The 11,570-nt window shown below is 60.5% G+C and overlaps 2 protein-coding genes across 3 annotated transcripts; one reads left to right on the top strand and one right to left on the bottom strand.

The window, feature by feature from the left end:
* The first annotated feature begins 240 nt into the window (after positions 1–240).
* Positions 241–4,271, top strand: PEA15 (proliferation and apoptosis adaptor protein 15). 2 transcript variants are annotated; one of them, XM_049777068.1, is made up of 4 exons: positions 241–379; positions 2,956–3,129; positions 3,667–3,822; positions 4,074–4,271. In XM_049777068.1, the coding sequence occupies exons 2-4, from the start codon at positions 2,958–2,960 to the stop codon at positions 4,136–4,138; spliced, it is 393 nt and encodes a 130-aa protein (XP_049633025.1). In that variant the 5' UTR covers positions 241–379; positions 2,956–2,957; the 3' UTR covers positions 4,139–4,271. The 2 variants fall into 2 exon arrangements, with proteins under 2 accessions (XP_049633025.1, XP_049633026.1); XM_049777069.1 differs by lacking the exon at positions 241–379 and adding an exon at positions 556–693.
* An 834-nt stretch (positions 4,272–5,105) lies between these two features.
* Positions 5,106–11,391, bottom strand: DCAF8 (DDB1 and CUL4 associated factor 8). Its single transcript, XM_049777048.1, has 12 exons — positions 10,892–11,391; positions 9,248–9,945; positions 8,778–8,918; positions 8,519–8,613; positions 7,631–7,741; positions 7,072–7,144; positions 6,875–6,932; positions 6,676–6,783; positions 6,363–6,493; positions 6,078–6,197; positions 5,868–5,984; positions 5,106–5,773 (listed from the first exon to the last, which is right to left on the bottom strand). The coding sequence occupies exons 1-12, from the start codon at positions 10,938–10,940 to the stop codon at positions 5,657–5,659; spliced, it is 1,818 nt and encodes a 605-aa protein (XP_049633005.1). The 5' UTR covers positions 10,941–11,391; the 3' UTR covers positions 5,106–5,656.
* Between the last annotated feature and the right edge of the window lie 179 nt (positions 11,392–11,570).

Raw genomic sequence — 11,570 nt, 5'->3', positions numbered from 1 at the left:
TGAGCACCATCCAGACCCTGGAGAAGCGCTTTTGGGGACTGGACACAGCGGCCTGTGTCTGCGGCTGGCACACAGACACGAGGTGGTCCTGAAGGACGGAGCTCCGTATCTCCTCAGCCTCGGGTCTTCCCATCCTCCCCCGAAGCGACACGACACGCCTGGGGGGGCGCGATAAGGGGTTCGGGCGGCTCCCACGGGCGGTCACGGGAAGGTCACGAGGCGACGCGGCCCGCGCGGCAGCTCGAGCGTTCCAGAAGGCCCCGCCCCGGCTCTGACGTCGAGTCGGGCGCGGGGGGCTGGGCGCGACGGAAGCGGCGCGGGAGGAGCTGGACGTTTCGGACCCGGGACGGGACGGCGAGCGCCGCGCCCAGCGCCGGGGGTGAGGGCCTGGTGGGCGAGCGATCGGGGCGCGGGGGCGGGCGGGTGGGCAGGCCGCGAGGTCGGCGCGCAGGGGCGGGCACCGACCCCCTGCCCGGAGGTCCCCCGGGGTCCAGGTGCCCACGGCGCGCGGCGGGGCGGGGCGGGCCGGGGGGCGGGCGGGTCTCCGCCGTGCGTGGGGCCCCGCGGGACACACATTCCTCCGCGCGCACCGCGACACGCGCCTGTGATTACACACGCCGCCGCCCCCGCGCCAGGCCCGCCCGAGCCCCGCGCCCCGCGCCCCGCGAGCACCACCGTCACCCCGCGCGCTGGGTGAGTGCGAGGCGCCTCGTCTGGGAGCCGGCGAGCAGGTGGACAGGTGGACGGACGGACGCAGGGGCGCGTCGCCGGGCCTGGAGGGAGTGGCCGGGATGGTGGAGGGGTGGCAGGCAGAAAAATGAAGAACGGGCCGTGAGTCAGCCCAGGATGGAGCCTGGAACTGGGCAGATGCGCGTGGCAGGGCGAGGCGAGGCGAAGCGAGAGGGGGGGGCAGGTGGGGAGCCAGGGCAGCGATGCCACCTGCTTGGTGCTCAGACTCCGCGGGAGCTGGGGTAGGGGAGGCCTGGCCGGCTGACCTTGGGGTGAGTGTTGGCCAGAGGGTGGGCTGCTTTTGGCACACTCCTCTCCCGTCCCCGCGACCCCCAGGCAGACGGGAGGGACACTGAGGCATAGTGAGGGGAGATGAAATCTCTAGACAGGAAGGGGGAAAAATTTGAATCGTAGAGGGCTTGGGGTCCCTTTGGTCGCCCCCCCTCATCCAGGCTCTCGGGCAGCCCCTACTGTTTCCTCCCCTGCTGCAGATATAAGACCCCACACACACACACCCAGCTGCACGGATGCTGAAGATCTTGTTCAGGGGAAGGTGGGGCTGCTGTAATTTGGGCAGAAACCTGCACCTGCTCCTATACCCCCAACCTCTGGTGAGGGTCGTCCTGCGCAGGGTATTCCAAACCCCGGGTCTGTGTGTTTAGGGAGGATCTTTGCTGGCCCAGATGTGGCTGGGAACAGGACAGGATGGGACGGGACAGGACGGGAGGGGTCCCTGAGAAGCCTCTACAGGTGGTTGGTTGCGCTGGGGGGGGGGGGCTCCTGAGCTCTGTGGAGGGCTGGAGGAGGGAGGGGGGCAGGAAGATATAAACATGCAGAATGGTTGGTCGGATGCGCTGGCTTCCTGGGCTTCCTAGAGGGCCCAGTGGTCCGGTTCCGGCCCTGCATCCTGTCCCTGCAGCTCCGCCCAGGACTGTGTCCTGCTGCCAGCCCAGCTGCTCCTCCGGGGACAGGGAAGGCCTGCAGCATGCGGAGGAACTCAGAACCCAAAGAAGCCCCTGGGGAGTGGCGGGCCGTGAGACTTGTCCTGGCCAGGAGCAGACAGCCACGCCTGTTCCCCCATCCGTCCGGTTACTCACCAGCCACCCTTCCCAACCGGCCTGGCCATTGTCCTAGCAGCCATGGGCCCCCCCTAACTGAGGTTGCCATGGTTACAGCTGAGCCCGCTAAAGCTCCTGTGGGCACAGTGGCCCCTCCCCAAGGCTTCTCGTAGTCCCCTCCTCCCCCCACTCTGCTTGCTCGGTGCCATACCACCACCACCACACACCACACCACACACACACACACACACACACCCCGCCGGTGCTCCTTGCACCCTGAGAGGACCTGTAGGGCCTTTTCCCTCACCCTCCTCCCTCCTGACAGCAGCTGCGGTGGGTGGGGGCAGGTCTGGCCTAGGAGCCTGGGACTTGACCTAATTTCTGGGGGTGGGGGCTCGGCTGCATCCGGGCCACTGTGAGGGGAGTGGCTCTGAAAGCCAGGCCCTGCCACCCTGGGGAAGGGGGTAGGTGCTCAATTGATGGACCTGCACGGGGTGGGGACAGGTCTGGCCATTGGGGGGGCTCCGATGGATCCATCAGGGTCTGAGGGCCTGCCTGCCTAGGCGGCAATGAATGGGATTAGAGTGGCCACCAGCCAGGCTGCTCAACTAAGGCTCCGGTGCAGGTGCAAAGAGCCTAATGGGCCTGTCCTAAGCCCGTTGGGTCTGGGTCATGGTCACCTCCACAGCAGAAAGCAGACTGACCCCCCACCTGCTCTGGGGAAGAGTGGGGGAGGGGGCTCCTGGCAGCCCCAGGATGAAGCAGACCCTGCCCCTCCCCCAGCATCCTGGGAACTGGGCCGAGGGCCAGAGCAGGCTGCTTGTCATTCTGGGGGCGCTGAGGCTGTAGGCACAGATCCCGGGCTGGGCAAGGGGCTTGCCAGGGACACAGTAGTGGGCGAAGAACAGGGGCTGCACAGAGGTGGGGTGGTCCTGGCTCTCCACATCCATTCTGGCCTGGAATTTGTCAAGGGGGGAGTGCAGAGGGCTGCAGGTGGGCGGGGCGATCCTGGGGGGGGGGCTGGGAAGCAGCAGGAGGCGAGAGGTTCCCATGGCAACTGCCACCTCCGTGGTTGGGGAGCTGTTGGCTGGGCGATTCACTGTTGGGGGGACCAGGCGCCTTGGGGGAGGTGTGGCTGCCCCGTCACACCCTCCCTTCCTGTGTCCAGCCATGGCGGAGTACGGGAGCCTCCTGCAGGAGCTGACTGACAACATCACGGTGGAGGACTTGGAGCAGCTCAAGTCAGCATGCAAGGAGGACATTCCCAGTGAGCGCAGTGAGGAGATCACCACCGGCAGCGCCTGGTTCAGCTTCCTGGAGGCCCACAACAAGCTGGACAAAGGTTGTGTGTGTGTGTGTGTGTGTGTGTGTGTGTGGCTTGAAGAGTGTGCTCTGAGTATCGTGAGGGTCGCTGTTTGTAGGCTGGAGGTACATGGCATAGCTGGACAAAGGTTGTGTGCATGTGTGTGTGTGTGTGTGTGTGTGTCTGCCGCTATTTGCTGGAGATTTGAAGTGTGCTGTGAGGGTCGTGAGGGTTGCTGTTTGTGGGCTGGAGGTATGTGTGTGTGCTTGAGCGCAAGGCTGTCACTATTTGCTGGAGATTTGAAGTGCTCTGAGGGTCGTGAGGGTTGCTGTTTGTAGGCTGGAGGTACATGGCATAGCTGGACAAAGGTTGTGTGCGCATGTGTGTGTGTGTCTGCCGCTATTTGCTGGAGATTTGAAGTGTGTGCTGTGAGGGTCGTGAGGGTCGCTGTTTGTGGGCTGGAGGTACATGGCATGGCGGCGGGAGCCAAGGTAGTGTGTGGTGCTTCCTAGCCTGTGGCCGTGTCTATCATGCCACCCCAGCCTAGATAACCCCATTCCCGTCTCTGTCCCACAGACAACCTCTCCTACATTGAGCACATCTTCGAGATCTCCCGCAGGCCTGACCTGCTCACCATGGTTCTGGACTATAGGACCCGCGTGCTCAAGATCTCGGCTGAGGATGAGCTGGACACGAAGCTCACACGCATCCCCAGCGCCAAGAAGTATAAAGGTGGGCTGGAGTTTATAGCACAGCTTTGCACTCGACAGGCCTGGGTTCAATTTCTGGCATCCTATATGGTCTCCCAATCCTACTAGGAGTGATTTCTGAGCACAGAGCCAGGAATAACCCCTGGGGGTGGCCCAAAATACACACCTAAAAAATAGTATGTACACATGCACGTGTCTGCCTGCCCCCTCCCTGCTGGCCTCCCCCAGGGGGATGGGGTGGGGCCCGGCCCAGCAACCTCCCTCTGTCCACAGACGTCATCCGGCAGCCATCAGAGGAGGACATCATCAAGCTGGCACCACCACCCAAGAAAGCCTGAAGCGCCGGGCACCAGGTCGGCCCAGCTGGCTGCGCTCACTAACGGCCCTAACCCTGTGCGTGCGTGTCTGTGCGTGTGCGCACGCTCCGGCTGTCTGTCTGTGTCTAGCACACCTAGTTCCTCCAGTGAGGGGGTAGGGGGGTAGGAGCTGGGGTGGGGCAGGCGGGGAGGGGGCATGGCCCAGCCCCCTGGGTGGGGGGTGGTAGAGGGAAGGAGGGTGTGCCATTGAGCATCCGCCCTGTGAACGAGACACCGTATCAGATTTGGGAGGGCAGGGCTCCTCTGCATCCCTCACCTCTGCTTAGACTGTTGTTGCACGTGCCAGCCAACTTCAACCTGGGGTCCAGCCCCTCCCAAGGAAGGGGGGGGATAGGCATCCCGGGAGGCCCACACCGCAGAAAGGGCAAGAGGATGAGTTTCCTTTGCACTGATCCTGCCCGCTTCCCACCACCCCGGGCTTCTGACCCGCCCTCCCGACCGTGCTAACTGTGTGTACATATATACTCGACATATATGTATATTAAACCCGCACTGCCACCGCAGTTGCCTGGTGTCTAGCTCGTTCGACAGGTGTGTGTATGTGTTGGAGGCCAACACTGTTTTCCAGGTGAGCCCTTGGTATCTGTCCCTATATCCAGAATAGGGCGCAGAAGGGCAGGGAGGCAACATCCGGCCACCCCTTAGTCCTGTCTTGACCCTGTCCCCGAGTGAAGCCCTGACAAGTGAAACCAGCTAAAGCAGCAATGCTCTTCCTCCGGGACAAAGACTGACCAGCAGGAAGGCACCTCATCACAAAAAGGCAGAGCCCAACTTTAGAGTGTGGGGTCTGGGCAGTTTCTGTGCTGGGTGGGAGGAGGGACCTGTAGTCTTGAAGAACTGCTGCTGTGGAGGGTGGTTGGTTTGTCCTAATCCACCCATTTCCCAGATCCCCTCAACCCCAAGGGCAGTGGTAGGAGGCGGAGCCAGGTGCTTGTCAATGTCTTTATAGATATAAAATAGGCCTCTAACAGGGAAGGGGCACGCTGCCCTATGGGGACGGTTGACTGTGGCAGCAGGGGATGCACCCAGAGGTGACTGCCATGGGGGAGGGAGGACTTGGAACCCAAGTCTGGGCACCAAGCAGCAGAGCCCCAGATTGGGGGCATTGGGATGTATGTGTGGTGGGTGGGGGGTTCAGGACAAACAAGAAAATGATCCAAGACATAAAAATAAAAGAAATGGCCCAGAACCCAAACCAAATGGCTGGCTTATGGGCAACAGCGGCTAACTCTCCCCTCCCAGCCCAGGACCTGCACCCCCTCAGTCACAAAGAAGGTGGCCCCAGCCCCCCACATCTGCATTAAGCTCTGCACAGTCCCCCAGCCCAACTCCTTTCTCTTGAGCCAAGTCCAAAGTGCGATTCTGCCTTGAGCCAAGACCCATGGTGGGGGAAGACCCAGGTCCGAGGGCTCACGAGGCTGCAGGGACTGTCCAATCCAGGGGCTCAGCAGCTATGGGCAGCGCCCCAGCCCCTGGTATTCAGGAGGGCATGCACTGCACGCGGTCGGGGCCCTCCTCCTCATCCGATGTGTCAGACGAACTAGGAGATTCCACTGAGTCTGCATCTGTGGCTCCGGTCCCTGGCTCCCGCCAGCGCTGTGGGTGACAGATGGGGGTGTGTGTGTTAAGCACCACCACCCAGAGCAGCCGCTACAGAGGTGCACCTGCCATCATCTACCCCCTCACACACCCGGTGGTGGCGCCTCTGCCGCAGGTGGTGCATGAGGAACCAGAGCATGTGGCTATCAAAAAGGTCAGTGTGCTGCAAGCTGTCCTCGTCCCGCTCCCGCTTGTTCTTCTTGATCACCTGTGGGCAGGCAGGCACAGGTAGGTGCTCAGGTGGGCAACCCACAGCATCTGAGCTGGAGGAGCCCTGTGATGGTTCTTTTCCCCTGCTCACCTCCTTGAGGCCTGTCAGTTCAGTCGATGCCTCAGCTGTGGGTGCCCAGATCTTCACATCATGGTCCAGGCCACTAGTGGCCAGCACGGGCAGGTGTGGATGTGGCTCCAGACAGTTGACCTAACCAGAGGAAAGGCAAGAAAGAGTGGGCTCATAGGGGCTTAGGGTGGCATGAGGCAGATTCAGCTTCATGGCAGCACCAGCAGCAACGAGACAGGGCTGGGGGCTGGGTGGGTCAGGCCTTGCAGACCCTCCCTCCCCTGCTGCTAGCCAGGCCTCACTCACCACACCGCCTTTGTCCCCTTCCATGAACTGGACGATCTGGCAGGACGCCTTCTCCCACAGGAAGACATGCCCACAATCGCTGCCGCTGACCACAAACTCACTCTTGGGACCGTAGAAGTTGACGCCTTTCACTGTGAGGGGAGGCAGGAAAGCCACACACAGGCGAGAGGGAGAGAGATGGGACAAAGCCAGGGCAACCTGAACCCTAGCAGAGTACTGAACAGGATCCCCATGCTTGCCTACCCACCACAAAGGACAGTCAATGTGGGGGCAGAAGGCCCCCAGATGCCCTTTGGGCAGCTGTTCCGCTCACCTGTGGCATTATTCCGGTGGCCCTTGTAGCGCTTGGTGTATTGGGCCCCGTCGCTATGGGAGGCACTGAAGAGGTAAATGTCTTCATCGTTGTAGCTGGCCAGGAGCTCTGTAGGACCAACACGCAGCACTGAAGGCAACAGCAGGGCCTGGGCATCTTGCCTCAGCGCTTTTCACCCATGAAGCCAGTGTTAACTTACCTGTGCCATCGTGGCTATACACGAGACAGGTGATGTTTGCTTTGGACTCACTGTTGACCTGCAATGAGGATCAAGCCCGGTGAGATGAGGCCCCATGGGCAACCATGTCTGTCTGTATCCCTGGACTCTCTGGGAAAGGAGCCAGGTGTGGTGCTCATCCCTCATGCCAGGCAGGCCCAACTGGAGGCCCCACTCACCAGGTGATGTGGACAGAACTTCTTGAGCACACCGTTGTTCTCCTTCTCATCAATCCTCCTCTGGTCATAGATCCTGCAGAGGAAGTAGGGCACAGTATCAGCTTGGGATGAACGGGCCGGCCTGGTGGATAGGTGAAGCCAGGCTTCTCTTCTCCTGTGCTCCCAGCCCGCAACCAGCCTATCCAGGACCTGCCCTCGCCAGTATGCATGCATCCTTAGAAAAAAATAGCCCCCCTCCCCAAATGCTACCAAAAAGAAGCTCACCCATCACTTCAAGACAAGGCAGAGAAGAGGGGCCATAACAATAACACAGCAGGGAGTGCAATTGCCTTGCATACAGCAGACCCAAGTTTGATTCCCAGTATCCCATATGGCCCCCCAAGCCCGCCAAGAATAATTTCTGAACACAAAGCCAGGAGTAACCCAAGCACTGCTGAGTGTAGCCCAAAAACAAGCAAGCAAAAGACAAGGCACTTGAGAAGAGCTTGTGGTCTGACAGCAGCCCCCCCACCCTTTTCAGGGCAAGCAGGTGGCCCTGCCTCAGCCCACCTCACCTCACCTCACAAACTGGTCTCGGCCACCCACTGCAAACTGGTGGGTATTGGCAGGGTCCACATAGATGGTGTACAGCCCCACTTTCTTCTCCTTTTCCTTCGTCACCACCAGCTTCCTGGGAGGGGAGAAAAATGGAGTCACATGTTCCCAGGGGCTGGCTCTATTTCCACAGGACTGGGTAGGAGCCTGAGTGGCTCCCTAGGGCAGGGGATGGGAAGAGGAAGCTGCCTGAGGACCACATGCCCCTGTAGTCCTGGCTGTGGGAGAGGCCTCCAAACAATGAGGCCGAGATGGCTGGCAAGGAGCAACCTCCCACCAACAGGGAGCTCAGCCCATGAGCGCACCCACGAGACCAGTCCCCAGCTTGATGGGCATAACAAGCCTTGTGTTTCTGAGCATCCAGATGCAGGCAGGAAATCACTTCATTCCTGGGGTCAAGCCACAGAAGGAAACCATATCCTGAGGCAGTTCCTCAAACACCTGCAGCCAGGCTGCAGCATCGTGACAGTGGGGAGGGAGCTTGCCTTGCATGAAGCTGACCAGGTTCAATCCCCAGCACCTGATGGAGTCCCCTCATGCTCTACCAAGAGGGATCCCTGAGTGCAGAGTCAGGAAGAAGACCTGGGCGCCACCAGATATAGCCGTAACACCAGAAAATGTGAGCACGACCTGCAGGAGACCTTGTCTGGGTGTGGCCAGTACCACAAGTCCCCTCCTGAGTGCAGTGACCACCACACCCTGTGATAGCTCAGGAAGGATGATAGCAATAAGTCAGTGGTGAGTGGGTCAGCTACCTGCAGCACAGACAGCCCACAGATAGCACCACTGAGCACTAGGGAATAAGCCCTGACCACCAAGTCCGGAGGCAGGAGTGAGACGCCATGACACTCACGAGGCAGGCCTGTCCTGTCTGAGGTCGATGGTAAAGACAACTGCATCCTCACCGGCAGAGAGGAAGGTGCAGGGCGAGTCAGGCTCCAGAGCCAGCTGCAGGACAGAGGGGCAGTAAGGTGCAAGACACTAGGGGCACCGTGGACCATGGGAAGTTGCTCCATAAAACTCATCTCCTTACTCTACCCACAAACCCCCCTGGATGGGGGCTAGCCTCCCCCAAGCCCAGGCTGGTCACTGTGTCCTGGCTGGCCCCTCACCTTATGTGACGCCCCTTTGTGTTGGGCCACACGCTTCGTGTTCTTGCAGCACTGAGTGGCCGACAGTTCAGCTACCCGCACCTGCCCATCGCGGGCGCACATGGCCAGGGTGGAGTCCCCACTGTTCGGGAGGAACTTGGCCTGAGGAACACAGGAGAGGAGATGGTAAGGTGAGCAAGAGGTGGCATGTGCTAGCTCATGGGGGCCAGAGAGGGAGGCGATGGTCTTGACCAATGGTGGCACCATAAGGTTAAGGGACATGGCCCAGCGCTCCCCGGAGGAAGGCAACTGAAGGTACTGCCTGCCTGGAGAGGGCAAGAGACAGGACAGTACCTAAGAGAGGAGCAAAGTGCTAAGAGGGAACAGAGCTCCCAGGACTCGAGGTCCAATGCAGCGATCAGAACTGGCTCCGGGTCACTCCCAACACATACACCTCACCTAGAACACTGCACAGGCACAACAAGCCTCACCTGGAACACATTACTCTTGTGGCCACTCTCAAAGTCCAGCACGGGCCGCCGTCGTACCCAGTCCCACACAAGCACGCGCAGGTCATCACTGCCGCTGGCCAGCCAGGTGCCGCGCTGGTTGAAGTGCAGTGTGTTTACACAGCCCGAGTGGCCCTCAAGTGCGTGCTGCAGGCAGAACCGCTGCACAAACACACGGGCTCCACAGGCCTCAGGCACGAAGCGGGCACTGCAGCCTAGAGCCCGGGCCCGCAGAGCCGGCAGGGCACGCCAGCGTGGTCGGGGCAGCGCTGAGGTCTCCGAGGACACCCAGTCTTCCAAGGCCCGTTCCTCGTCCGACGAGTCCTGCTCTCGACTAGGCCGCTTGCGCTGCTGTGTCCCGCGCCGGGGTTGTTGTGACTCCTCGTCATCGTCATCATCGTCGTCATCCTCCTCCTCCTCCTCATCTTCATCGTCCGAGGGGCCATGCACCTGGCTCTCCCCCGTGACTGAGTAGTGGCCTGTGTCCTCCATGCTGTCAGAGTCCTTGTCCTCGCCTGAGCTCTCCGTGTCAGAGCCGTGGCTCTCGGTGCTGGTGCGGGTGGGGCCACCATCATCCCCTGTCAGGCTCAGGCTCAGGTCTGAGGCCTCCACCTCGATGCCGGATGATGCCTCCCTGCCCTCCTCTGCCCCGGACATCTCTGGACTGCTGGACAGGCTTCCTGCAGGGCCGCAGGGAACCAGGAGCTTGGACAGCAACCGGCACCTCCCACATCCCCCCACCCAAGAAACTAGTAGTGGAGCCAGAAGCCAGTGCTGGCCCTCAAGATCAAGAAGGTGCCTTCTGAGGGCAGGTAGCCAGGCCAGGTCAGAGAAGGATGGAGGTGGGATGAAGCTGCCCACCTCACAAAGATATTCGCAATACCCTGAGCACATGAGAGCAGATGAAACTCAGGAGACACACCTGCTTTCCCTCATGGAGACTCAGAATGCCAACACAGTGTGCACAACCCCTCTCCCCACTCTGACGTCCTCAGAGAACAAAGACAGGGAAGGGGCAAATAGGAACAGTGATGGCTTAAGAGAGCCTCTTGCATATACATGACCACATCAGCATCCACTCACAGATACACACAGGGCCAAGAGCACTAGCTCCTTCAAACATTAACAGAAACACATACACGAGTACACAGACACACACATAGGCACATACACACGCACAAGCAAACACACAGCAATTCTCCCAGGCACAGAGGGTATCTGGATGGTGTGTGGGGCCTGACACTGGGATGTGGTGTTGTGGTCAGCACTGGGCTCCTTTGAGGCCAACACAGCTGTGGTTGCTGCCTAGACTGAGCAATGTGTGAGAGAAGGGACAGGACATCCCTCAATCTGACAAGGGAAGGAGAAGGTGAGCGCTGAGCCCTGAGCCTCAGTGGGCAGCCTGGCACATGCCTAAAAGGGCCAATCAGCAAGGGGCCAATGGGCCCAGGCATGAACATCCACAAGCCCCTGTTCCTGTGGGCAAAGGGCTGGGACTCCACACTGGGTGGGACCCTCTGCCTCTCCATGGCCAACGAACACCATGTCCTGGAGTAACTGCAGGGCACAGCGGCTCAAGCAGAGCCCTTTGGACAGCATGGTGCGGCCCCACTAGTTGACACTCACCGTTTGCCAAGTCTGTTTTGCCATCTGTGCTGCTCCCTTCACTGGACATCCTAAGGGCCGTGGATGCAGCCGCCCTGGGTTGGGGACAGGAATGATGTGAGGCATGAGGAAAGGGTAGGGGATACACATGGAGAAGGGACAGGCGGGTCAAGCCGGCTTTCCTGACCAGAATTCCACCCAGCACAGTCCCTTTGAGCGGCTACTGCCCAAGAGGGAAGGGGCCTAGGAGTGTCCCCATCATTGCAGGCAATGAACCCCAACTCCACTTTCCTTCCCTGCAGGGGCCCAATCAGGGCCTTGGGCACATGCCAACATAGGCCCTACCCACCTGGAGGGGTCAGAGCATAGAAAACAGTATTGCTCAGAGCTGGTCTATGGGCCTTTCAGTGCCCAAACAAAGGCCCTGGTGAGGACAGAGCAGGACAGAGCCATCCCTGGATCCAGGCACAGCGGCCTCCATGCTTTCAACAGCCCTTTCATTACCCCAGCAGCCTGCCCAGAAGCTGCCCAGTGGTGGGCTGATGGCTCTTCCCCTGCTTCTTCCCTCAGAGGTCCAGAGTAGCCCCAAGTGTCTTTCGCCTGGGGCTGAGCAGCAGGTAGTCAGCAGGGCTGGGCTGAATGTGCGCAAAGGGTGGGCCCAGAGGGGCAGTATATGAGACTGGGTCTAGAAGCTAGGAGG

The sequence above is a fragment of the Suncus etruscus genome, chromosome 7, assembly GCF_024139225.1.
Source record: "Suncus etruscus isolate mSunEtr1 chromosome 7, mSunEtr1.pri.cur, whole genome shotgun sequence".
NCBI classification, from domain to species: Eukaryota; Metazoa; Chordata; class Mammalia; order Eulipotyphla; family Soricidae; genus Suncus; species Suncus etruscus.
The sequence above is the reverse complement of the archived record's forward strand: the minus strand, read 5'-3'. Positions and strand labels throughout refer to the sequence as shown.

Coding starts and splice junctions, on each gene's coding strand:
- PEA15 (XM_049777068.1), top strand. CDS start 2,958: ATGGCGGAGTACGGGAGCCTCCTGCAGGAGCTGACTGACAACATCACG. Junction 3,130..3,666: donor CCACAACAAGCTGGACAAAG/GTTGTGTGTGTG, acceptor TCTGTCCCACAG/ACAACCTCTCCTACATTGAG. Junction 3,823..4,073: donor CAGCGCCAAGAAGTATAAAG/GTGGGCTGGAGT, acceptor CTCTGTCCACAG/ACGTCATCCGGCAGCCATCA.
- DCAF8 (XM_049777048.1), bottom strand. CDS start 10,940: ATGTCCAGTGAAGGGAGCAGCACAGATGGCAAAACAGACTTGGCAAAC. Junction 8,614..8,777: donor ACAAAGGGGCGTCACATAAG/GTGAGGGGCCAG, acceptor TCTGTCCTGCAG/CTGGCTCTGGAGCCTGACTC. Junction 6,784..6,874: donor GTATAGCCACGATGGCACAG/GTAAGTTAACAC, acceptor TTGGTCCTACAG/AGCTCCTGGCCAGCTACAAC.